We start from the raw sequence: 25298 nt of genomic DNA on the forward strand, positions 1-25298 counted from the left end.
CCCCACCCCATAGCTTGACCAAACGCTGCTAGAGTGGCTAGGAGCTAGGTGGAGTCATAAATCTTTTTTAAAAAGTATAGACTCACACACGCTGGCCGACTTACATTTTGACTTGAAATGTATGTTTTGGGCTTCTCAGAAATATGGAAAGGCAAGAAGTGGGTGGGCGGAGTGCTGGCCCGCAATGGCGCCCACCTGAGAAGTGCAGGAACTGCACTCCAACATGTTCCAGCTTGGGGGGGGGTGAGCAATGCCTCTTCCTGTTGGACTGGGCCATATAGCTGGGGTGCATAAGCCCAGGGCTTTTTTCTGGGGGGGTGCAGGGGTACGCATACCCCTAAACATTTTGTGAATCTAATGGGAGAAGAAACTAAAAAAATTAAAATTCTTCTCTAGCACGGTGAATCGTCAGTTCCATTGCTACCCCCGATGGCGGCTTCTTTTCCTGTCACCGTGTTTCCTGAGTCTCAGACGTAAGCAAGTGTTTAATGTGTGAAGCAGTGTGGAATGTGGATGTGTGGTGTTTTACAGGGGAATTGGAAAGATGTTAGTGTACACAACCTCATGCCCATATGGAAATTATTGTGATCTGTCAGCTGCGTAATATGAGGTAATACATGTTCTTTGTACTTTTGTCCATTTACTGTATTAATTTCCCCCAATTTGAACTATAAAATGGTGGCTTTCCTGAGTCCAAATGAGAGTACCCCTAAACATTTTTTAATAATAATTTTAAAAAAGCACTGCATAAGCCACAGAACTGTGAATTCAGCAGGAGGATGTGCAATAACAACTGGCATACTCAGAGTTCTAGACAGTCTGCCTGGCTGGAAAGGCAGGGCTTGCCATATGGATCCAGTTAGCTGTAAGGCTGGTTGCAGCTGAGATAAACCACACACCAAAAATGTAGAGGAGGCAGCCTTCACCTCTAAACTCCAAGAGGCAGGGTGGAGTGACTTCTGAGTGAAATCCCCAACAAGCACAAGGGGAGGTGTGAAGAGGAATATCTGCACACCACTACAAAACATATCTCTGGACATTTGCACAGGGATTGTTGATTTCAATACAGCATTCCCCAAACTGGTGCTCTCCAAATGTTTTGGACTACAATTCCAGTGAGCTCCAGTAAGTATGGCCAATGGCCACAGATAATGCAAAATGGAATTCGCAACATCTGGAAGGCGCCTGCACTAATATGCTATGCAATGAATTCAGACTATATATTTGGGGTACAAGCAAAAGGATTGGTTGCTACAACTGATACTAGCTTAGCATTTTGTATTTATCACAGTTCTGTGTAGCTTTGCTGAAAGTCTTGAACATCAATTAGGTGAAATTTGGAAAATCAAATGTTCTCAAACATGCCACAAATACAGACCCATGATGTTAACCACCTCTGTCTTCCCCAAAAAGCATGCTTCAACTGTTGTTAATCTAAGTCTTTAAATAATGATGATGGTGATGTCCTGGGGAGAAAGTGGTTGTTTGTTTTGGGGATTTTTTAGCTTGATTGTAAGTATTAGAAAATGCTAGCATCACTCTGAGAAAATTCTGCAACAACCCAGCCTGGCCAGAGCCAATTAAAATCACTGCATGATGACGTACACGTCTCGATTGGGGGCAGGAGAAAGTCAACCAGCAGGAGTGGGATAATCAGATCCGAGTTGATTTCCATCTGTAAGATTTAACAGATGGGCTGACTTTTCAGACTTACATAAAAATGATTAAACAAAATCCTCATGATGACTACATGATGTCTTTCACCAGACAGGACAGCTGGCAGCAAAGGAGGTTTTTGAAAAATTCCATTGCCCCAGGAATGGAAAACTACAAGATCTTTACAGTTATCAGACTGCATCTCATAGTATAATGAATCCCTTTCACTCTCCATAATTTAACACTAAGATTTCACCATGGGCAGTGAAATAAGAGTCAAACTATGGTAGTTTTCTACCCTTCAAAGCTCAAAAACTTGGACGGTTTCTTCCAACTTAATCCTTTTTCCATTTTAAAAAAAAATGGATATTTTTTTCTTTATGGGTTTGTTCCATTTTGATTGATTTTATTAATGGTTTTTTTTTTAAAAAAAAAAGCATCACAGAAGAAATATATTTCTGAAGTACATCAAAATATATTAAACCTACGCAATTCACAAGGGGGAACAAACAACACACTCTCCTGCCCTCATATGGATGTAAATGGAAGCTATTTCTGAAACAATCATTGTTTTCCCTATTCCTAAAGCTCACAGAAGGAATTTCCATTTGCAAAGGTTATAAGGTTATAATTTCTCGAATTTCCATTCGAAAAGGTTATAATAATTTGTCGTTTTGGTCCTGTTCAGTAAGCTAGAAGTTGCTAACATGGCACCCGTGGGTGCAGCAGCACCCTGGAGGTGTTCTCCAGCTGCCCATGTGAAGCTTCTGATCCAACCAAATGACTCAGCCAGTGAACTTATACCATCAATGCAGGTACAGTTTAAATAATGCCTTTCAGAGCACATTATAAGCAAACATGTCTTATCTATTCCAAAGACAGGCACAGCAAAAACTGCCGTGTTTGTTTATTCTGATGTGGAATATTTTTCATCAGTGCATCTCGGTGTGTTTTATAGTAATCGTTTTCACCTCAGTGAAAAACTCATAGGAATCCCTTGCTCCTTCTCTGCCTACCCCTGAGGCTTTCATGCCACCAAAGGGCAAATTCAAGTCCCTGATAAGCCAACAGTTAGTCCATACCAATCCACACTGGAGTTTCTTAGCAACGCGATGAACCCGCCCCACATCCCTTGACCAGACAGTGGCTGCCAGTCCATATTTGACTCCATTCGCTCTCCTGATCACTTCCTCTTCCGTGTCAAACACTGTGACGCAGGTTACAGGGCCAAAGATCTCGTCCTGCATGCAACTTGAGTCATCGGCAATTTCAGTAATGACCGTCGGAAGCATGAAATACCCATCCCAGTTTCTTGTTGGAAGAGTCAAAGTATCGATCCCCTCTCCACAGAGAATTTTACCCCCTTCAGATTCTGCTTTTTTGATGTGGTTCTTTACCTATTGGGAGCAACAGCAACAAATCATTTTGGGAAAGGGTTGCAATTTCCAATTATCCACAAACTGGCTACAGAAATATTTTATTTATTTATAGGTATAAAAGTATTTCTAGAGCACCCTTATAAAATATCAGGGCAGTGCACACAGGGCCGATGCGTCCATTTAGGCAGACTAGGCAATTGCCTAGGGCGCGAAAATGGAGGGGACGCTGGCGAGCCTGCCCCACAAAACCCCCGCGCCACCACCGCCCTCCCAAAGCCCGTGCTCATGCTCCTCCCGCCCATGGATGGGACGCCATGAGCTCCTCAGCGGCTGCAGCGAGCGAGCGGTGGCGGTGGCAGCGCCTGTAGCTGAAGGCTTCAGCTATGGGCGCTGCTGCTGCCGCTGAGAACCCCAGCGTCCCCTCCACAGGCGGGAGGAGCGCGAGCCAAAAGGAGAGCTCAGCGCCCCCCGCCTATGGAGGGGACGCTGAGAGCTCCCCAGCGGTGGCGGCCGCAGCGAGCGAGCAGCAGCGGTAGTGGCGGCAAGCGCCTGCAGCCAAAGCCTTCAGCTATGGGCGCTGCTGCCGCCAACACTGCCTGCCCGCTCGCCGAGGAGCTCACAGCGTCCCCTCCATAGGCGGGAGGAGCGCGAGCCAAAAGGAGAGCTCAGCGCCCTCCTGCCTATGGAGGGGACGCCGAGAGCCTCCCAGCGGTGGCTGCAGCGAGCAAGTGGTGGCAGCAGCAGCAGCGGCAAGCGCCCGCAGCTGAAGCCTTCAGCTATGGGCGCTGCCGCCGCCACCCGTTCGCTCGCTTGCTGAGGAGCTCATAGCGTCCCCCCCTAGGCGGGAGGAGTGCGAGCCAAAAGGAGAGCTCAGCGCCCTCCCGCCCACGGAGGGGACGCTGTGAGCTCCCCAGCGGCTGCAGCGAGCAAGCGGCGGCAGCGGCCGCAGCTGAAGCCTTCAGCTATGGGTGCTGCTGCCGTCGCCACTGAAGAGCTCAAAGCGTCCCCTCCACAGGCGGGAGGGCACCGAGCTCCCCCCTTGGCCCGCGCTCCTCCCGCCAATGGAGGGGACGCAGGGGCATCAGCGGTGTTATGCATGCATCATGACGCGTGCGTCACGACGCATGCGCCCAGGGGGCGCCAGAAGGTATTTTTGCCTAGGGCGCAAAAAGCCCTAGGACCGGCCCTGAGTCCACACACACACACACACAAAAATGCTTTTAGAAGACCTTAAAAGCATAATGTAGTAGTTGTGAAAGGTTTCAACAGCTCTGACGTCCTTTCGGTGTAAAAAAAAAAAAAGTCTTCAGTGAGGATGCCTGCCAAATCTCTGCTGGAAGATGGTTCCACAGCACGGGATCACTGACACTAAATGCCCCTGACATCTGGTTGAGGCCAGTCAGGGGGACAACTAACAGCGCACCTCCGGGCTCCAGTGATTGGGCTGGGGTATAAGGGCTCAAGCAGTGCTTAGAACAGCCTGGACTCAAGATGTCCAGGGAAACACAAGGCCCTTGAACCTGGCCAGGCAGCATATGGGAAACCAGAGCAGGTGCTTTAGCCAATGTGTCACATGCTGCTGGTCCGCTGCCCCCACCAGCACCCTAGTCACTGTGTTCTGCACTAGGTAGAGCTTCTGGACCAGGCCCAAGGGAAGCCCTGCATAGAGTCCATTGCAGTAATCCAGTCTAATCCAAATATGGGACTTTTTCCAATTGATTTGTACTTCACAGGCATTGCTAAATGTCAACAGCAAGCACATGAGGCGGGGGGCAGTACAGCTTTCGGAGAAGCTTCCTAGCTCCACCTCCCTCTATCGCCTACTAAAGTTGTGGAAGGTGGTAGTCCAAAACTTGAAGCTCTTGCGTCAGAATCCCAGTTATGCAAGGGGCCCCCAAAGACACAAAAGGCTCCCTGAGTCAGAGTGTCACCTTCCATGTGTTAGAAGGGCATGGAGCTAGTGCACTCATTTGCATTGCAGCTGTTTGCAGATGTTGTTTGGTAACACCTGAAGAGAGCTGTAGCCTTAGGGATTTCAGGCACTTAACGAATAATGTTGATAGTAATCAATGCTGGGGAAACCCTTGGAGCATTAAACGTTGATATTGGCTCTTGGAAATCGGAAATATTATTTTCAATCCTGCTGTCAACCTGTTTGGAAAACAAGCTTACAAGAGGAAGCAACATTTTTAATTCCTTGTCACCTGGACAATACATGCAATTCTAACAACAGTAGTGCTTAAATTTTGAAAGGTATACTGGGCCTCAAAATCAGCTAAAAGTTTTGCCCTGTTCCCCATCCCAAAATGACAGTGAGGTGAGAAAAAAGCACTCTCTTCATGTCCTAAGGTCCTTTCTTCTCAAGCCAGAAAGAAAAACAGCACTTTATTTGATCACAAATAATCAACCTCGGTTTTTCTTTTTCTTTACCTTTGCTAAATGTTCTTTACTTATCAGTGCTCCCTGGTCAATTGTGGGATCTGAGGGGTTTCCAACTTTCCACTTTTTGACAGCTTCCACAAACCTTCTCAAGAATTCATTGCAAATGTTTCTCTGAACAAAGATTCTGCTGGTGCAGAGACATATTTCACCCTAATAATAGGATGGAGAGGCAGGAGGGAAGAAAAAACATCGGTCAGGGATGATCATTATTGTGAATTTCCACATATATATATATGAATGAATGATTCTTACAAGATATGTAAAATAAAAGACTTGAAGACTGACTTTGGATGTGCACATACTAATCAGACTGTAGTGCAAAAATGTGATTTGTCTTAATCCAGATTCATATATACTGTACTTGTCTTCTGTTTCAATATAGATTGATTCTAGATCCTAGCTGTTCATAAAAGTAGGTGTAGTTACTTACTGCCCCATTTCCCAACACTGCCCCATTACCCCCTCAGGATAAAATTCTGTTAGGGAGGACATGTACATTTTTGGAGTTTCAAAAGCAAAGCAATTAACTTAGTATAAAAAGAGACAGGGAGTTGCCCATTTTCCATACCTGATTCGCAAAGCTGGATCTTACAGTAGTAGGAACACATTCATCTAAGTTGGCATCCTCAAAGATGATAGCTGGATTTTTGCCTCCAAGCTCCAGAGAGAGCTTCTTGCAATACGGAGCACTCCTTTCAATGATGCGCTGGCCAGTGAGAGTGCTTCCCGTGAAGGAAATCAATGACACCTGAGGATGGGAAACTAGAGCGTCTCCAGCTTTCGGGCCACTCCCAAATATGATGTTCACCACACCTGGAGGAATACCTTGCATGTAGAAAGAAATAAAACAGCAACACTCTTTCTCTTTGTAAACTTGGTAGCACGCTGCTTTAAAGACCATCCTGCATCCTATAGCAATATATACGGTACACATTGGGATGCAAATGCGTCAACTGTTATATTACTGTGTTGACACTTTACAGATTGATTTACAGAAAATATGACACCCCTATACTAATACATCATTTGGGGAATTACCTGCTTTATTGAGAAGTTTGCACATCATCCAAGCAGTGGCAGATGTCATCTCACTGGGTTTGGCAATGACAGTGTTTCCACACGCAATAGCCGGCGCAATTTTCCAGGTCAGCAAGTAAAGTGGCAAATTCCAAGGACTAATTAAGCCAGCTTTATTTTGATGGTTATTTTTTAAGGAGACAAATGAAATAAATTGGTTTTAAATGGGAGTCTTGACATTTTGACAAAAGTTGAGATTTCCCCCAAACCCAGCATGGCAACACTGCATGTGCTTCAACTGTTTTTCATTCTACTCTGCCCTCAAGGACACATTCCAGCTGCTAGCCTACAGAGGAAATATTCATCTGTGTTGGGAGAGGGCAAAAATTTTCAGCCAGAGGGCCATATTTCCTTCTGCGCAACTATCCAGAGAACACATGGCTGTGGTGGGTGGGGCCAGAAGGAAAAGTGTGTTTAGAATCATAGAATTGTAGAGCTGGAAGGGACCACGAGGGTTATCTAGTTCAACCCCCTGCAGGCATCTTTTGCCCAAGGTGGGGCTGAAACCCATGACCCTGAGATTAAGAGTCCCATGCTCCACCGACTGAGCCATCCTACCTTGGCAGAGCAGTGTGATTCTTGCCTTCGTGCAGTAGGCTACACCCCTCTCTGTCCTCCATCCAAGGTAAGCAAGAAGCATTATGAACTCCAAGACCAGACCATTTTAGCAACGAGAGGCTAACCCATATGCTCACACTAAACAAACTTTATAGGGCAGTACAGATTTGAAGATTGAGAGTTAAATATCAATTACTGACTAGTGCAGAGTGGCAATAGCTGAGATTGAAACATTTGCCGATGTCTATTTATGGCATACTTGCTTTGTGTGCTTCGGTACCTCCTAAACTGTTGGAGGGAAATCACTGAGTCCTTACAGAAAGCTAAACCTTTCGTTGTTGCTTGCAAATGCTTAAATACACCGAATGTTTCCTTAGATTTGAAATATTGATCCAGCAAAAGTTAATATTTTGAGTATACTGGAGTCCACAAGGCTTGCATAGGAAGGAGCAGGCTAATACTCCAGGATGTTGAGGTATAATGCTGAGAACACCTTGTTGAGGCATAGTACAGTAGTAGTAGCAGTAGCAGCAGCAGCAGCAACAATATTTTAAAATTCTGAAGTAAAATTGTGACACCTAGTGGCATATCTGTGGAATTCCATAAACAGAAAGCACATTTTACAAAACGATAGAATTAAAGTACAGTAGGTTACATTTTATCAGAATGTGGGTTTAAGGGCTTGTATTTAAAATGGGAAATTTATTTGCTCTTCCCATTTACAAAACATTAATACCCTTAATCCATTGAAGGTTAGGGGATGTTGTGTTTTGTTGTAAAATCTATGGTGTCCAAAACTGTAAAAACAAAGAAACAAGGGATGGAAATTGTAGACATATTCCGGGGCATATGTAGATTGGAATGTGATTTAGTTATTTTGTTAAGCTATCTGAAATAACTTTATTCAGACCATTGAGCTATGGCCCTTCCTCATGTTGTCCTTGTTAACGTTTGGGGTGGTAAATTCTGGAGTGGGCTCAGCCTCAATAGATCCTAACGAAGGTGTCAAGGTCGCAAGTGAGCACTCCATAATAGGCCTTACCAATTCCCACAGGTGTTCTCTCAGTATAATGCATACAGCCCACATGGTCCATCTGTGTACATTCTGCTGTCTGGTGAAGGATGGACGACGAAAAGAAACGAAAATTGTATACAGATCGGGGGATGTCCACCGTTCTAGCAAACGTAATGGTTTTCCCTGAAACAGAGAGCCAGTTGACAATTACCACCACACTTATGTTATTTAAGCAAGGAATGATAATTAATTGTCCAGCTTTCATAGCTGCTGCTCAGGGGCAGGAGAAAAAGGGCCACAACAACAACAACAACAACAAAACAACACACAGCAAAAGAACAGAGGTTGATGTGTTACGGGTAAATCCAGAGAAAGCTAGAGGATGTGGCCCCAGAGACCACCTTTCTCTGGTCTCTTTGTCCTAAGCAGCATTTAAGGAGGCCATGCTTAACTGCTGTGATTGGGGAAGGGTAAGGTGGGGGGCTGTGGATCAGATGAGAAGGCCCCACAGGCTGGCAGTTCCCTGTCCCTGCTCGTTGTGAATACAAATTTCAAGCCAAGTCAATTCCCCAAGTCATCTTGAAGATCCACAAAAATATCAGGCCATACATGACAGCTGCTGCCCCCACCCCACTGTAACCACAACTTGCATGCAGTTTACAAAAATGTGCAGAGAAGCATGCACATGCGCTTGTACTTGATGAGGCATGCAAGTATTACATATCAATTATGCAAAATGAAGGGCAAGTAGGAAGGCGAAAACTCAAAGAGAACACCATTTCCTTCACCCCATCACCACTTGGAAGCACAGCCCAAATAGGCTTCAGTCTTTACCTTGATCCTTTGATTCTGCTTGAGCAAATGACTCCAGATCTTCTTCAATAAGGTCTGCCAACTTGCTCAATATTTTTGACCTTTCCTGGGGGCTTTTGGCCGACCAGCCTGGGAAAGCATTTTGGGCAGCATTGACAGCTGCCTCCACCTTAAAAAGACAATGAATGGCTGCAGTTCAGGTGGTATTCAGCAAAACCAAAACACAGTGTATGTTAACAGAAATTATGAAGAAAGGGGTGGAAGGCCATTGCTTCGTGGAAAAGCACCTGTTTTGCATGTAGAAGGTCCCAAGTTCACTCCTTGGCATCTCCAGGTAGGGCTGGGAGGGACTCCAGTTTGGAACCCAGTCAGTCAGTATAGACAATACTGAGCTAGGAGGTCCAATCATTTGACTCTGCATAAGGCAGCTTCCTATGTATTTATTGTATCACCCTTTCCATGACTCAGTTCAAGCCAGGGCACCATTCCAAGTAGAAAACAACAGTAGGAATACATGAGGATAATTCATAAGTATTAAAAATAGGCTCTAGACTAGAGCAGGGGTGTAAATGAGTGGCCTTTCAGATGTTGTGCTTCAACTTCTATGAGTCCCAGCTAGCATGGCCCATGGCCATGGATGATGGGAGTTAGAGTCCAACAACATGAGGACCACAGATATTGCATCCTTACTCTGGAGCATATATAGTTTGCTTCTTAGCTGCTTAGATCAACCACAGCCATCAGCCATGTAGTAGTGTTCAGAATCAGCAGTTATCACAACTGTTCAGGGAAGCTTTTAGTGTGTATTGTGCTCTATCTTTGTTGAGAGCCATAATAATAATATTAGACTTATCTTCTGGGCAGCTGTGAGACAGGCACTTCTTCTTTAGAAACAGAAATTAAGCTATTGACAAGACTATCACTTGACTTGCCTAATGTTAGATCTACAAATGTTGTTGGGTCTGTAACTTGCACCATCCTCAAACATTGGCCATGCTGGCTGGGAATGATGGGACTTGTAAACTGGGGACCCAAAGTTGGAGAAGGCTGTGTTAGCCCTGTCTAGGAACATTACTCTTCCGTTTGTATGTCATCTTCCAATTTATTACATTAGGTGGCACTGTTGAGCTTTCGTTTTAAGGGTAATAGCAAGAAACCAGCTGTTTCTCCAGTTTGCAAATGTGCTTATGGGCCCCAAAAGATTAGCAACTCCTGTGCTAAGCAGCAGCCAGGAACAACAGAGACCTATCTGGTCTCAATGGATATGAGGAGCACTGAATGACCCAGGGGATTGGATGAAAAACACCAGCGCTGAAAAAGCAGCAGGCCGGTCTGAACAGTCATCTAAAAGTTAAGTTTACACTTTTGCCAAAAGCTGTTGTCAAATTCTCACCAACCCTGTTTGGGTGAGAAAATGTTATCTTCCAGATGTTGTTGAACACCAACTACCATGAAGTCTCAGTCCAGCCTGGCCAATGGTTAGAGTTCATAGGAGCTGGTCTCTATCATCATCTGGGGAATCACAGGATCCTCATCCTTGGTTTAGGACGTCATCACACAGACAGAAGCCAGCAGGTTGTGCATTTTCCCAGTCTTATCACTGACTGTCGCTGGCAGGGAAATGCAGAAAGTGGGGGCCCTGATCCGCATGAGGAATGCTCTTAGATGTTACAGCTAGGATTACAAGAGTGCTCCACAGTAGTTACCAAGCCTGGAATAAAAATGGAGCCCAGTGCAAGTTTTTCCTAAGGAGTACACAAACACCTCCATTTCTATCTCCATCTATATATGTGCACACACATCTGGAGGACACAGCCGTGGGGAATGCAAGTGGCTACTCGAAGGATTTCTCTAAACATACTTAATCAAATATAAAATCACCCCTTCTGTTTACATACAGAAGCAAACTAGGCAAGCACAAAGCTTCAGGGGGCAAGTTTAAACTTTAGCAAACCCAGCTAGTTACACTTTAACCATTACTTATCAGTGCTCAGCAAATATTTGATAGACTGGCAATGCTGAAGGTTGAGGTGAAACTGCAAAAACATATATGTGGGTTTGTTTTTTGCAACTTCAGTCATTAGAAATAGAGATTTTGATTTAACTCGGTTCGTTTTAAAGCCTTAAGGAATAAGGCACACAATGCATTAGGTGTAAGAGGCCATGAACACAGCCTTGTAACAAGCAATTCATTGCCTTCTCAGTTCACCTTGTCATTGGATACACTTCCATCTTTCCAGTTTGAGAAACAGCTCATCATGAAAAAGAAAAAAAACTTCAAGGGAAAGCACATTAAACTTGGGGAGGAACATCAAGGGCTTCAACTAGTAGAAAAGAGTTTTGATTCAAAGATTTTAAAGCTTCAAACCAATACCATTAACCAATGCCAGACAGACATTCTATGCAAATATTTAGAAGCATAATACAAAAATAAGGCAATTTCAGTTTTATACTGGGGAAAAGTTAAACAAACAAAATCAGTTGCAAACCATTTTTGTTAACTGTCCAGGCAATTACCCTGTCATCATGAAAAAAGGAGTTGAATCTATGCAGGAACTCACCTCCTCTCTGCCACTGTCTGGCACCTTGCAATAAACTTCTCCTGTAGATGGGTCATAGGAATCTAAATATGAGGAGCAAGGAATAAATTGCCCCCCTATATAGTTCTCCAAAACCAAGTGAGTCTTTGAGCCGGCCATTGTGACTCCGTTGGCATGATCTGAGTACTTTCAGTGAGCTTTCAGTTCATAGTGCACATCTATTGATTTATGCTTGTAAGCCGGAGCTCCTCCCTCCCTTTAGTTTCATTAACTGGATCCCTGAATGGGAAATTTCCATTTCTCTTCAGACAATGCTAGTACCATGGACATATGCCTATGATAATGCCCAATTCACTTGTTTGTTTTCCAGATTATGATGCCCACACAGGATTTTACCACGTACATGTGGCGGTGAGTATGTGAAACAGGTATTGGTACAACTTTGCATAAAATAGCCTATACGTGGAAAAAATCCAAATGCCTCCCTACAAGAAAGACATGATTGATTCAGTGGAGAGACTTCAAATATGAACATGAGAGGAGGTTAACATGAGAGGAGGAAACAGGCATAGGAAGTATAGGTTGATAATTGTTATATGGTATATATTAAGCATGCACAACTTTCCCTTTAAATTTATTAATTCATCTTCATTCATAGGCTTAAGGCTAGTACCAAAGAGATTTAGATGACTGTAAGTGGTTTTTCACTTACCTCTAGAAGCAGGTATATTAGCTGTTGCTCAGTTAAAATTGTGCAGATGTATTGCATTTTAAGCTGTCTGCACAATTAAGAATCCAAAATAGACTAAAACAACAACTGTAATGCAATCCAGCATGCTATGACCTCCAAATAAGAAAGACTGGGAATTATGTGCATTGAATGCACATGGAAATTATACGATCGATCTTTCAGTGGCCCTGAAACCATCTCCCTCCCTCTTGACTTGCATGATAAGCTATCAGGTTCTTCTTTAAGAAACTGCAAGCTTTCCTCTAAAAGTTCAGTAAAATTTCAAAGGATGAAGTGATTCCATTGTCTCAATACCACTCCCTCTCCAAGAAATCATCTGGGCTGAAGATGGAATAGTTTATGTAGCACACTTACATAGCTCATCAGAACTGGACATTATATAGCTTCATGAAACTTCAAGTATGATACATTACACCAGAGCTTTCCAAACTTTTCATGTTGGTGCCACACTTTCTAGACATGCACAATTTTGTGACAGAGTAATTCAGCTTTACAGTGGTACCTCGGGTTACAGACGCTTCAGGTTACAGACTCTGGTAACCCAGAAATAGTACCTCGGGTTAAGAACTTTGCTTCAGGATGAGAACAGAAGGTGGCACGGTGGCAGCAGGAGGCCCCATTAGCTAAAGTGGTACCTCAGGTTAAGAACGGACCTCCAGAACGAATTAAGTTCTTCATCTGAGGTACCACTGTACTATCAAACTGGAGGTTAAACTAACCCCTTCCCAGCCCTAGGAGGAGCGCAGGAAGCGTTCATGTGACACACCTACACACTGCAGCTGATACACTAATGTGTCATGACACACAGTTTGGAAGGCTCCCTACCAGTGCTTTGGCCTTTTAAAAAATCCTATGAAGATTATATTTATTTAACTAGATTTGCTGGTGTATGACATGGGAAGTGAAATAAAGGGAGCCAGGAGGAAATGCATGTAAAAATGTACACACTGAGCAACTCTTCAGATGTTACTCCAACATGAAGAGTGAGATTGATTTAATGTAATGGTGATCCTCAGGGCTGCATCCCACCAAGTTATCCCATTTGAGCAAGGACTTCCATCTTCACGACAAAACCTTCTCCACCTTTCATTCCGCTGCATTCCCCCGCTCCTCTTTCTGTTCCCTCAAACCTCCAGAGCAGATGTGGGTGTGCACAAGGGGGATATGGGGAGGAGAAGTTCTGTTCTGAATCAGTTCCAGAGCCACTGCCGATCTGATGAGGCAGAGTATAGGGGCAGAATTGCTATCCCCAAATACAGTTATGATCACTAACTACAACAACAAAATATAGACTGACCCAGTTTCCTGGAATCTATGTAGGAATTGTGTAACATTTTTAATTTGGAAATCCGCCATGTTGGAAGTCAAGATCGGGCTGAAAGAATCATAAATAGTCATAGGGGGAGGTGAGCCTTTGATATGTCATTATATTTGTATTTCCAGTCTGATTTGGTAAACCTCCCCTGTAGACTTCTTGGGTGTTCTGAGATGTGCAGAGTGCTTATACACCTTCAGACTTAGGTGTTATCTGCTGGTATGCACCTATGTCTTTAAAAGTTCACGTCATTTGACAAGGGGTCTTGTTTACTGCCCCTCATAACCAACTGTACCCCTTGTGCCAAGATTTTATTTATACAAGACAACATGAACAGAAACAAATATTATGCTCAGGCCAAGCTACTTTATTCTTCTACAATCTAAAAAATAAAAATAGCCATTATTGGACTAACTAGGGCTATACAAATAAGTTTTAAATTAAATTGGAACAGAAAGAAATTAATGGTTAATAATGGTTTCTGAAACAGAAGGAAACAGGGTTATTTGAAAATGTATTTGTATAAAATCTGGAACACTATAGCCCAATTGAATTAATTTATGAAATAATGTGCAGCAGGTAAGCAGCACCTCCCACCCAAAAATAAATTGTAAACAAAGTTTAAGGCTGGAAGTAACATGCTTTCCCCCCATGATGAATCATTGTCCTTTAACACATCATTCTGATAAACTTTTCATAAAGGTCCTCTAGAGCTACCAATGATGGTTTAAATGGGAAATAGAGTGGAACTTGTGCAGTAAAAAGTGCAACGTGTATTTCCCTATTGGCATACTGTTTTGCAGCAAGGACAGCTTCAAAATGTTTGAAGAACAGCTGGTATTTCATCTCCTCCTCTTAGAAAGGTAATTAATTGCCTTTGTTCCTTCCACTGATATAACTGGATTCATCAAATAAGCCTATTTGGAGATATGATTTCATTTGGTTGGATTGCAGAAGTTCTGGCACAGTCATTATTCTTTTATCTAAAAAATAAATAAAAGAATTGACAATTTTCAGAGAAGACATTGGCATTTATTGAAAATGTACAAATGCAAAGACCTGGAACCAGTTTTGAAGGTGTTACTGGGCAGGGCCAGCACACAAACTAACCAGTTGTTGTTGTTTTTTACCTTTCACAACTAACAGCAGGAGTGGGGAGTAGTAAGAAGAGGAAGAGAGAGGGATTTTATATTGGGGAAATGGCATAGAGGAAAGATTCGTTTTAAACACACACACACACACACACAACCCTCTCCTAGCAGCACAGCTCCAATGCAAAATCTCTTGCCCTCACAACCTGCTTTTAAACAATCAAGCAAAGAGACATTTGGTGACCCAAACACAGATCCCCCATCATCACATCTAGTTTGGCGCTTAACCTTTTGTGAAAGAACTCAGAAGGACCTCTCTGCCTAAGATCACTGCTAGGTTCCCTAACAAAATACTGATGTGTTTGGAACTTTGGAAAAGAATGGCAACTGAGCGGGAGATATGATAGAGGTTGATGAGATTATACATGGTGTGGAGAAACGAGAGATCCAGAACAAACAAAAGTGTTTTTCACATATTACATAGTTTACAGGCTCTGTTGTCACAAGTTGTAATGGGCTCAGATGGCTTTAAATTAAGATCTGACACATTTTTAAAAAACTGGTTTTTATCAATAGATATAAGCCATCGTAGACTAAATAAAACCTCTGGGTTCAGAGGCAGTATTCCACTGAACTGTAACTGAGTCTGTGTTTGTGCACGCTAGTGAATTGTAGGTGGTTTCAGGTAGGTAGCAGGTTTGGTCTGACGTAGTCAAAACAAAATGAGAAAAATCCTTCCAGTAGCACCTTAGAGACCAACTAAGTTTGTCATAGGTATGAGCTCAAAAAATCCTTCCAGTAGCACCTTAGAGACCAACTAAGTTTGTCATAGGTATGAGCTCAAAAAATCCTTCCAGTAGCACCTTAGAGACCAACTAAGTTTGTCATAGGTATGAGCTCATACCTATGACAAACTTAGTTGGTCTCTAAGGTGCTACTGGAAGGATTTTTTTATATATATTTTTGGTGGTTTGTGTGTGTTGCCTTTATGACCTAAGAACAAGATGTTGGACTGGGTGGACCATTGGTCGGATCCAGCATGGCTCTTCTTCTATTAATTGGGACTTGTGTCAGAGCAATGGGGTATGTCGCACAAGGGCTACCTTCTTCTAGCCATGTTGAGCTTGGGATGTGACTAAGCACATAAATGAGTGAAGAGCTGCAAGCACAGCTCTTTGAAAGTGCACTGACACATCATTCCATGAAGCCGTTTCTGCAGTTAGCTAAAATGCTGCCCAACTGTAAGCTTTAAAAACTGCACATGCAAAACCTTCACAATTTTCGTTCAGGAAGATGACTCTTGTGCCACCCTGCCTCAAGAAAAGTTGTGCCACTCAACTGCATAGACAATTCATCACATTACCTACTTGGCATATCTGAAATACAATTTTTTTTTTAATGCTTACATATACCACAGCCAATAATGGCTTTTAAGCAGTATGCATTTTCACACAGCAGTCTCCTCTGAACTAAAAGCACAACTTTGCCTTTCTTCACATTGTACCTTCTAAGAAGTTTGGATGGGCAGATAAGGCCGAATCAGGCTACTCAAACATGTACCTCTCAAGTGACATGCTGTGGATTAAGGGAACTGAAATGCTGGATGGCCCTTGTGGTCTCTTCCAACTCTATGATTCTATGCTGCCACTTTCTGCATTACAACAAGCAGCTGATCCACCATCTAATATTCTGAGACAGACCATCTTGTGAGAACCTGATGCCCAACCTATTGAGGACTGGGATGACCAAGCCTCTTATTCCTAAACCCTAATCAAAGTAGGCACAATGCTGGGCTAAACCGCCTCCATCAAGGGGGAAAAAACCCACGGTCAGCTAATTAAAGGATAGCATAAGAAAAGTGCAAATCACCAAGGAAAAATAAGGAAGGCAAGATATGATTGCCATCTTAGAATACCCAAAGGGCTGTCACGTGGAAGATAGAGCAAGCTTATTTTCTACTGCTCTGGAGGGTAGAACCATACCAATGCATTCAAGGAGATTTTGACTTAACTACCAGGAACAACTTTGTGACAGTAAGAGCTGTTAGATTGTGGAACAGTCTCCTTAGGAAGGTTGTGGCCTCTCTTTCATTGGAAGCTTTAAGCAAAGGTTGGATGGCCATCTGCTATAGATGCTTTAGCTGAGATTCCTGCATTGCAAGAGGTTGGACTAGATGACCCTTGGGGTCACTTACAACTATGCAATTCTATGATTCTATGCTTCTATGAGAATTGAGACCTGGACAGAAAAGTGTTTACAAAGATTGTGGCCTGGGAGATGAAAAAAGTGCTAATATTCCTAAGTGGTGGTTGTTTATTTCCTTAAAAATGTGTAATAAGAGAGTCTCATTTTCAAGCCTGATTAGCTATTCAAGTAGTCTGTACTTCATTGTGGGTGATTTTTTTAAACAAGTGGCTGTAACCTCAAAGCAAAGAATATACCACTTCATAACCTGTCATTATAAAGCAGGCATCCCCAAACTGCGGCCCTCCAGATGTTTTGGCCTACAACTCCCATGATCCCTAGCTAACAGGACCAGTGGTCAGGGATGATGGGAATTGTAGTCCAAAACATCTGGAGGGCCGAAGTTTGGGGATGCCTGTTATAAAGCATACATACAGACACATGCTATACCTCCGTGACAACTCCTGCAGCTATGGTGGAGCCGCTGTAGCGTAACATGAACCTTCCAAGTTCTTTGAAGTCTTTATAAAGTTCCAGAGCAACAGGCCTTTGTGTTTGCAGTTCTACTAAAGCATTCTGTCCTTTAGTCAGACACCTGTAAGGGAAAAAGAGCAACAGTTCACATACATTGCTATTGGATCTATTATTGTGCCTGTACGCATGTGTTCACGAAAAACACACATTTTGGGGAATTAGTAATACTAACTAGGGAATATTTACTGGAGACAAATGCTCACTGCAGACAAGATTGCATTGGTTAGAATTACTGAGCTTACTTCAGGGCTTGCTTCAAAAAGACAGGAGTGATCACACTGTGAGCACAGCTGTGTTTTTTAATTCATAAAATAATTTTATTTTAAAAATAATGGTTTTGTGGCTTGTAGCACAAGTACAGAAATTTAAGCAAAAAGGGGGCTACTAGCACATTAAACAAACCATCTTCTCCACATGCCCTGGACTTTATTGTGGGAAAGGAGGAATGAGAATGTTGGAGGAAGAGTTGATTTATACAGTAGGAGGAACCTAAGCCTTCAGGATCCAGCCTACTTAGAAAGAGACTGGGGAAAACAAAGAAGAAAGATTCACATGTAAAATACTGGCTTTCCTGATCTTACAAGAGCCAAGAGACAGCAAAAATAAGGAAGTTGGAAAGAAGTCATACAGTTATGATGCTAATATTTACCTGCCTTGTGGGGAGGCAAAGAACTGGATTTTCACTATAACCTAGAGGTGCACCAACCCTAAGGCCAGAGTCCATGTCTGATAGTCTGGACATAGCATCATTACACAATAAAAGTTCAGGCTAACGGAATTTTCCTAGGTCCCAGTCATATCAACCAAGTGTTATCCCACAAGGCTAAAGTACAGACACATGGTTACACCAGAGCAAGATATGCTGGCTGGCATCCACTCCCTTTGCAAGGGATCATTTTTAATTAATTATAAGCCCGATGGAGTTCAAGCAACCTGAAAAAGTTCCAGTGTTGGTACTTTCAAAATCTCTTGTTGGCACTTCCACAAGATGGAATCTCATACACAGAATTAGAAAAGGCAATTTGGACAGGAATATGATACAAGCAGAGAGAATATAAAACCAAGAAAGGTACTTCAAGCACCTCTCTCTCTAAAACTAACGACATGCTCAGAACAACCTTAGCAACATATTTAAGTTTGTTTCAGAATACTTTGAGATCTATATGCAAGATCAACTATTTGCATTTTATCTGCCAATCTGATTATCTCTCTCCCCATTTCCACTAGGCTTAACATGATAGAAATTCGAGTTGGATTTGCTATGCAACGTATTTTTCACCAAAATTTCCTCTTAAAATACTTACTTAGGCTTTTTCTTTGTGACTTCACCTGTACTCTTGTGAAGCACACTCAATAACCTCCTAATAGTGGCAGGCTCACTTGCAGTTTGAAAATGTAAAAGCACCTGAAACAAGAGTTTGTTTTAATTCATAACAGTCTTAAAACTATTTTCAGCAGATGACAGAACGTGAACAGGACCAAAACGCTTCTATAAATGCATTTTGCAAACTACAAGAGAAAAGATTTTGCACGAATAGCTGGGAAAGGTTCAGAGAAAAGGCTAAGCAGAATACTCAAGGGGTTGGAGCAGCTGACCTCTAAGAGGAAGGGTTACAACATTTGAGGCTTTTTAGTTTAGAGAAAAGGTAAACAAGGGAGAAGGAGAGGACAGAGACATATAAAACTATGTATGCATGGTGCGAAGAAGGTGGATAGGGGAAAGTTTTTCTCCCTCATCAAATTATCTAATGAAGATGAACGTTGGACGATTCAGGACAAAGGGAAGTACCTTGTCACACAGCACACAGTTAAACTATGGAATTTGCTCCCACAAGAGATAGTGATTGCCACCAACTTGGATGGCTTTAAAAGCCAATGAATGGCTACTAACTATGACAGCTAGGTTCTACCTCCATTGCTGGAGGTCGTATGCCTCTGAATAATTATTGCTGGGAATTACAGGTATGGGAGAGTGTTCAGGCTCTGCATGTGGGCTTCCTATGGCTACCTGATTGTGCATTGTGAGAACAGAGCACAGTATGAAACAAAGCAGTTCCATTTGCTAAATGATCTCTGTGTGCAAACACAACTTGCCTTTCTTCTCTTCTTCCCATTGGTCGCTGCCCTCCCCAAATCTACTCTGGAGCATTGAAAGATCTCCCAGAATACATTTAGGGGGTGCATGGGGTGAGTGGAGGGGAGTTCTGATGCACAGCCAGAAATCCTTGCACTAATGTAAATACTTTTTTGGCTACCACCCAGAGTTCTGGACTAGATGGATATTTGACTTGATCCAAGAGGCTTTTCTTATTAACTCCTTACAACGTTAACCAAAACTGTCTCTTGATTTAATTGTGCAGTCCACATCAGGCCATCTTTCTGTCTCTCAGTCTCAAGTAGTGCTTTTGCCTACTACCTTAACCCATGATTTTGAACCTTCAAAATACCACTGTAATGAATACAGCCAATCTTCTCCAAGAGCAGCATAATTTCAAGATGTATTCTCTGCTTTAGGATGTGTGCACACCATTGTGCAGTACATACAGAATGAATCTGATTAAAAAGCAGGCACATGCATGACTGATAAAATGCTAAAACACAGAACGTAAGGTCTTCAGAAAACAAAGACAGTGCCACACTTACAGGGAATCCTTTGGTGATAGGAACTTCAATATTGAAGATGAGGATCCGAGCTCTGAAACGTGTGCAAGCTTTAATAGGTTCCTTGGGGCAACAAAACATGCACGCAACACTGGAAGAGAGATTTGAAGAAACAAATCAGGCTATGTGCATTCGAGTTTTTAATGTGGTAACACCAAGAGGCATGCTTATAGATGACAAACTAACATGGAGACTGCATCAATTCCCACTGTCATCCTTTGGCCTTCCCAAAGTGGCCAATCCTATTTGTGTGTCCAGACTGTGCCAGGGTGAGGTTTGCCCTCAGTTGGGCTTGATAGGATTGGCAGCAGCAGTGCTACCAACAGGTACCCTAGAAGTCATGCATTTATTACTGTTTGGGGATTGCTAGCTATTCTAAAGTGCACACACATTCTGTTAGGCAGGAGGAGGTATGAAAGTGGTTATTTTATGTATGTTTGGGTAGCACATTGCTTTCTACCATATTGTCCCAAATGCTCTACAAAATTCCACATACATAAAACAAAGCACAGAGTAGCAGTTTGTTATTGGTTCTCCAAGTAACTTTTAGTGTGATGTGCAGAGGAAGGTGGTGCTATTTGTTCACAACATTATAAGTCGGGCAGAATTATGACTTACTGAGAGAGCTTTCAGCAGCTCCTTTCCCCTCTCTCTAGCTACTTAGTCCATCATGACTAATATGAACAATGACCACCCACGTCAAAATCACTAAATCTCTTTATTTTCTCATCTCCATCTTTTAAGTCAAATGCAGTGGTACCTCTACTTACGAATAACTCTACTTAAGAATGTTTACAAATGGAGCTCCGTCCGCCATCTTGGATGCGGTTTAGATAGGATTTATTCTACTTACGAATTTTTAGATAGGGTTGCTTCGACTTACGAATTTTTTCTCCCAATGCATTCCTATGGGATTCGACTTACAAATTTTTTCGACTTACGAATATGCGTTTGGAACGCATTAAATTCGTAAGTAGAGGTACCACTGTAATATAGATTCAGTCATTCATTCTACTAATTGGTAACAAGTACAGAGCATCTCTGAGGGTGCAATCCTAACCCCATTTATCTGGGAGTAAGACCCACTGAAATCAAAAGGGTTTTCTCCTGAGTAAATGTGGTTAGGATCATGCTATTAAATATTGTTAATAATCAAGTGACCCATTCTCCTGCTTCTCTCCTTCACACATACCCAGCACCACCAAACTGAATTAACCAGTTAAGATTCCTTTAGTACAGTATGTTGACTCCAGTATTGCTCTGCATAATAAACTCCAATGGTGCTTGATTTTATGGAGATTAGTACCTTAATGTAGAGTGCCACTTTTAGCTCTTGTTTCTTCCCCCTACATGTATTTATTTGGAAGAAGACAAGAGCTAACTCTTCCTTCATAGCCTCTTCGATACTTTCTGCCAAATTTAACCGTTTTCTGCTTCTTTTTTTAGCCCCATCTTCTTTTGTCACCCTTTGACTGGTCTATCTCAGTCAAACAGCAGTCACCTTGTACTGTTTCTGTTCCTTACAGTACCAAGTGTATTAGTAGTGTTAAAATAACTGTTGTTCAGTAGCAGTAAAGATTTTTTGAAAAAAATAAAACCCAATGTGGTAAGCAATCTATTTGATAACTCTTTTGCCTTCCAAAACTCCAGATGAATATACCAACAAATCTTTATGCCTGGCCCCTTATTAAATTTTTTTACCCAACAATTGCCTGACTGTGATCAAGACCACTGCCAGTTTCACATCGTCACTTGCATGTAGGCTAGGTGATCTGCAGTGCTCTTGTTATCCAGGTAGCAAGCCTCTCACACTCTCCCTCCTCAACCGGTAAACCACTGATTATCAACTGCAACGGTTAGAAAGCTTCATGTTAAATATAAACCGTTGCTTAGGCAAAGTCTTTTGTGTACTCACTTGATTTTGATGATATCCATGCCAGTCAAAGTGAGAATAACGTGATCTCCTGCTGCAGCCCAATCCACTGGTTCATCATGTAGGGCAATTCCTAGAAATGAGTAAAACCAGAACTAAACAGTGAACTACCTTGGTTTAACTGCTACAAACAGCTCTGTTTTTGCCAGTTCTGCTGCATCAACCACGACTCATCAGTTTTCAGTATGAATGAGGTGATAGTAAAAGCTGTTGACTAAAACCACAGACAGCCTTTCTCGGGAACTACCATCATCTAAAGTCACCTTGCCTTACTTGAGTGAGTTTTCTGCAAGTCAGTGTTGAGCTATATGCCTGTCACACTGCACAGGTGTCACAATTTTGAAAGTATGACTGCACAAGAATTTAAGAAGGAATTTATTATTTACTGTACAAGCACCCTGTCCGCAAACTTTTAAATATCTCGGTCGTACCTGCTTTCATTTTTCACCAAATGAGTTTTTGTTTGCTTTCGACATAATGGTGAAACAAATGGGTGTGCTATGAAGCACACTAAACACTGTACTAAATCATATGTATGAGTTCCTGAAGAATTCCTGCACTTATATGCTGATGGCTAAATGCACAAACATCTAGGGCTTTGAAGCATTTATATGATTGTTGGAAACCATAACTGGAAAAAGGAGGCAATTTTGGAAAAAGTGTCCTGGAAATGCTGTACTTGATCTGAAAGTACTAAACTTTCAGGAAAAGCACTATGTTGTTGTTTAGTCATTTAGTCGTGTCCAACTCTTCGTGACCCCATGGACCAGAGCACACCAGGCACTCCTGTCTTCCACTGCTTTCCGCAGTTTGGTCAGTATAAAAGCACTATACATGTACTGTCATATTAATTTAATGCTTGAGTTTACAAAGTTATCGCCTCATATTTGGGATATACATAAAGTAAACCCAAACTAATAATAATAATGCTTTGTCCATTAAAACAGTATAATTGTTCAGTTTAATCTACAATAAAAAATATTCTGCAAGTTGTGAAAACCAATAAAGTGTAAGCGTGGAATGCAGTCCAGCTATACACACATACACACTGACTCAGCTAATTCTAATGGAAATTAATATTGCTTTGGAATGTAACTTCTGTAAAGAATATTTTAAGTAGCAATCCTATTTAAAAATAATGTTAAATGAAATAAACTGAATCCTGACTACTAGGATTATTTTCTCACAAATGTTGAAGTATTACAGTCTGAAAAAGTCTGCTTAGAGAAATCTCTATATCACTTTCTCTCCCTCCCTGTCTATGGCATTCTTACTAGATCAGCTATTAGTAGAAAGTTCAACAGTAACATGACAGCAGCTATATTATTGTTTCATTCTAATAACTGAAAGAATGCAAATTATTTAAGTAGGTACTTCCATACGACCTTTCAACCTAAGAAAGTTTTAAACTTTAAAAATGTGTATATAAACACACAACCCACAATAAAAATTACAAAATATCCAGTAACAATATCTTACTAATAAAATCAAAGAGCAACAATTGAAACAGCTGCAAGGAGTGAGGATAAAACTGGGTCGGTTAAAACAACCAAGAAGAGCATAAAGGCTCCAGCCAAATGAAAAGCTTGATTTGGGGGGGGGGGGAGAGACTACCACCTTACATTCAATTGAGGCAAAGTGAATGAAATATATCTAGATAGGGAATTGCACAACTGGGTGTTGCAACTGGGTGCCTTCCATTGCCACCAGCCACATTCAATCAGAAGGCAGCAGGATGTGGTGCAATACCTCTAAAATGATGACAATAGTGAACAGGTTTTTGTAGAAGTATGTCATTCAGTATCTTGGTTCTAACCCCCACCCCAAGTGGAAGCCAGTGAAGATGCAGGGGCGGACAGAGAAAACAGGCTTCAATAAATGTAAGAGTGGTGCAGTAATCCAATATTGACGTCACCATGGCAGCTAATCATTTCTGCTTTATCCAGGAAGGCATGCAGCTGCTGCAAAAGTGCTCTTGGACACAGCGGCTCTCTGGACCTCCAGGAGGAAAGCTGTTCTCAAGCAACATTCACAGTTCAGCAGGAGGAATCACCCAATTTTCTTTGAGGTTTTCACATACGACAGTGTAGATTAACATACTCTAAAGCTGCCTGCAGTGTGACCCAAAGGGAGATCATCCATCAGCCTGTATACTATACCTTTTACAGTGCAAGTTTCATTAGGAGGCATCACTAGCAGTCGATCTCCAACTTGAACATATCCTGCTTCAATTTTACCAGTCACACAAAATCCTGATCCTTGATCTGCAACAAAAACGTTGGTTGGAGAAAGCAAAAGTACCATGCAACTTCTTTGGAGGTTGCACCACCAGAGATGCAATTTTTGATAAAGATAACAATAGTTGCACAATTGATTTTACAATGTAATGCAAAGCGAGTCTTTGATTTTTATCAATAAAACAAGTCTCAAACTTGGCAATAAGCAAACAATAAACATCAAACCAGTAAGTTTTCTGTTTGAAATACCCCATATGTACTCAAATATTTTATGTTCTGTTGGGCTACATATCGTGCTTCAGTGGTTTTAAAACTATTTTCTCACCAAACCTACAAATATGTGACTGACCGGAGATGTTAAAACAGAGGGATTACGTTGGCACTATGGTTGCCATTCCAGCCCCAAGAACTGTACTCTTCTGCAAGCACAGTTCTCAGTTCAGTTGGGGATTCGTAGTGGATGCAGTGCAGGCTGCTCTATTAGGGAAAATGGGACACTGCTCCAACTATCCACCAAGCTGTCTTCTTATTTCCTATGGTCGCCCTGACTGTTAGCTTCTTCCCTCTTTGCCTCAGCTTTGCCCTTTGCAGAATGAGGAGGGAGGAGGGTGGGGAGAAAACTAGATTTAGTTGGCTCTGCCTGCCATTGGCTCCAGCTCTTCCTACTACTGCCCACTTTGCTTTCCATCCTACCAGTCTCAATGGGCAACAGCTGCCACTGCATACACAGAATCTTTATTCAATGTGTGCCTAACCATTATTGAACTGGAGAACCGGGGTGGAAATTCTTTCAGGACACTTTTGTTCTGCCCTCTCTACGATGAAAGTATCTGGGGTGGGAGGAGCATCCTATATTCAAAAACATGGGCCTGGATTTCAAATCTGTGTACACTATATTATACTAATAGGAAGCAAAAATAATTATAGGTGCCGACGTTCCCATGTGCCGATACATCTCCTGAACTTAGCAGAAGTTTATTTATTTTCACTTAACAAAACATATAGATTGCTGTAGCAAAGAAAAATCTAAGGTGTTTACATTAAAAGTTTAAAGTGCTTATTTTAAAAATGCAGAAAAAAATCAACAAAATTTAAAAACAAGTACATTGAAA

At 42.1% G+C, this 25298-nt stretch overlaps 2 protein-coding genes and 1 long non-coding RNA gene across 5 annotated transcripts in view; 1 reads left to right on the plus strand and 2 right to left on the minus strand.

The window, feature by feature from the left end:
• Window positions 1–2085: 2085 nt before the first annotated feature.
• Window positions 2086–11639, minus strand: ALDH8A1 (aldehyde dehydrogenase 8 family member A1). The gene is made up of 7 exons (XM_035108928.2): window positions 11502–11639; window positions 8962–9109; window positions 8155–8310; window positions 6516–6665; window positions 6046–6302; window positions 5466–5627; window positions 2086–3053 (listed from the first exon to the last, which is right to left on the minus strand). The coding sequence occupies exons 1-7, from the start codon at window positions 11637–11639 to the stop codon at window positions 2589–2591; spliced, it is 1476 nt and encodes a 491-aa protein (XP_034964819.1). The 3' UTR covers window positions 2086–2588.
• A 162-nt stretch (window positions 11640–11801) lies between these two features.
• LOC132591897 (uncharacterized) lies at window positions 11802–24249 on the plus strand. Its single transcript, XR_009557342.1, has 2 exons — window positions 11802–11891; window positions 23896–24249. It is a non-coding gene; the product is annotated as an uncharacterized LOC132591897 (long non-coding RNA).
• Window positions 13891–25298, minus strand: part of HBS1L (HBS1 like translational GTPase) — a 46788-nt gene continuing 35380 nt past the window's right edge. For 2 of the 3 annotated variants that reach the window (XM_035108926.2, XM_035108925.2), the window contains 5 exons: window positions 24109–24213; window positions 21932–22022; window positions 19999–20107; window positions 18660–18760; window positions 17266–17416 (listed from right to left, as the gene is read on the minus strand). In XM_035108926.2, coding sequence (XP_034964817.1) covers window positions 17266–17416; window positions 18660–18760; window positions 19999–20107; window positions 21932–22022; window positions 24109–24213 — 557 coding nt within the window. Of the gene's footprint in view, window positions 14530–17265; window positions 17417–18659; window positions 18761–19998; window positions 20108–21931; window positions 22023–24108; window positions 24214–25298 lie in introns of those variants that run through there. The other variant, XM_035108924.2, reaches the window with a different exon arrangement.

This window comes from Zootoca vivipara, chromosome 3 (genome assembly GCF_963506605.1).
Source record: "Zootoca vivipara chromosome 3, rZooViv1.1, whole genome shotgun sequence".
NCBI classification, from domain to species: Eukaryota; Metazoa; Chordata; class Lepidosauria; order Squamata; family Lacertidae; genus Zootoca; species Zootoca vivipara.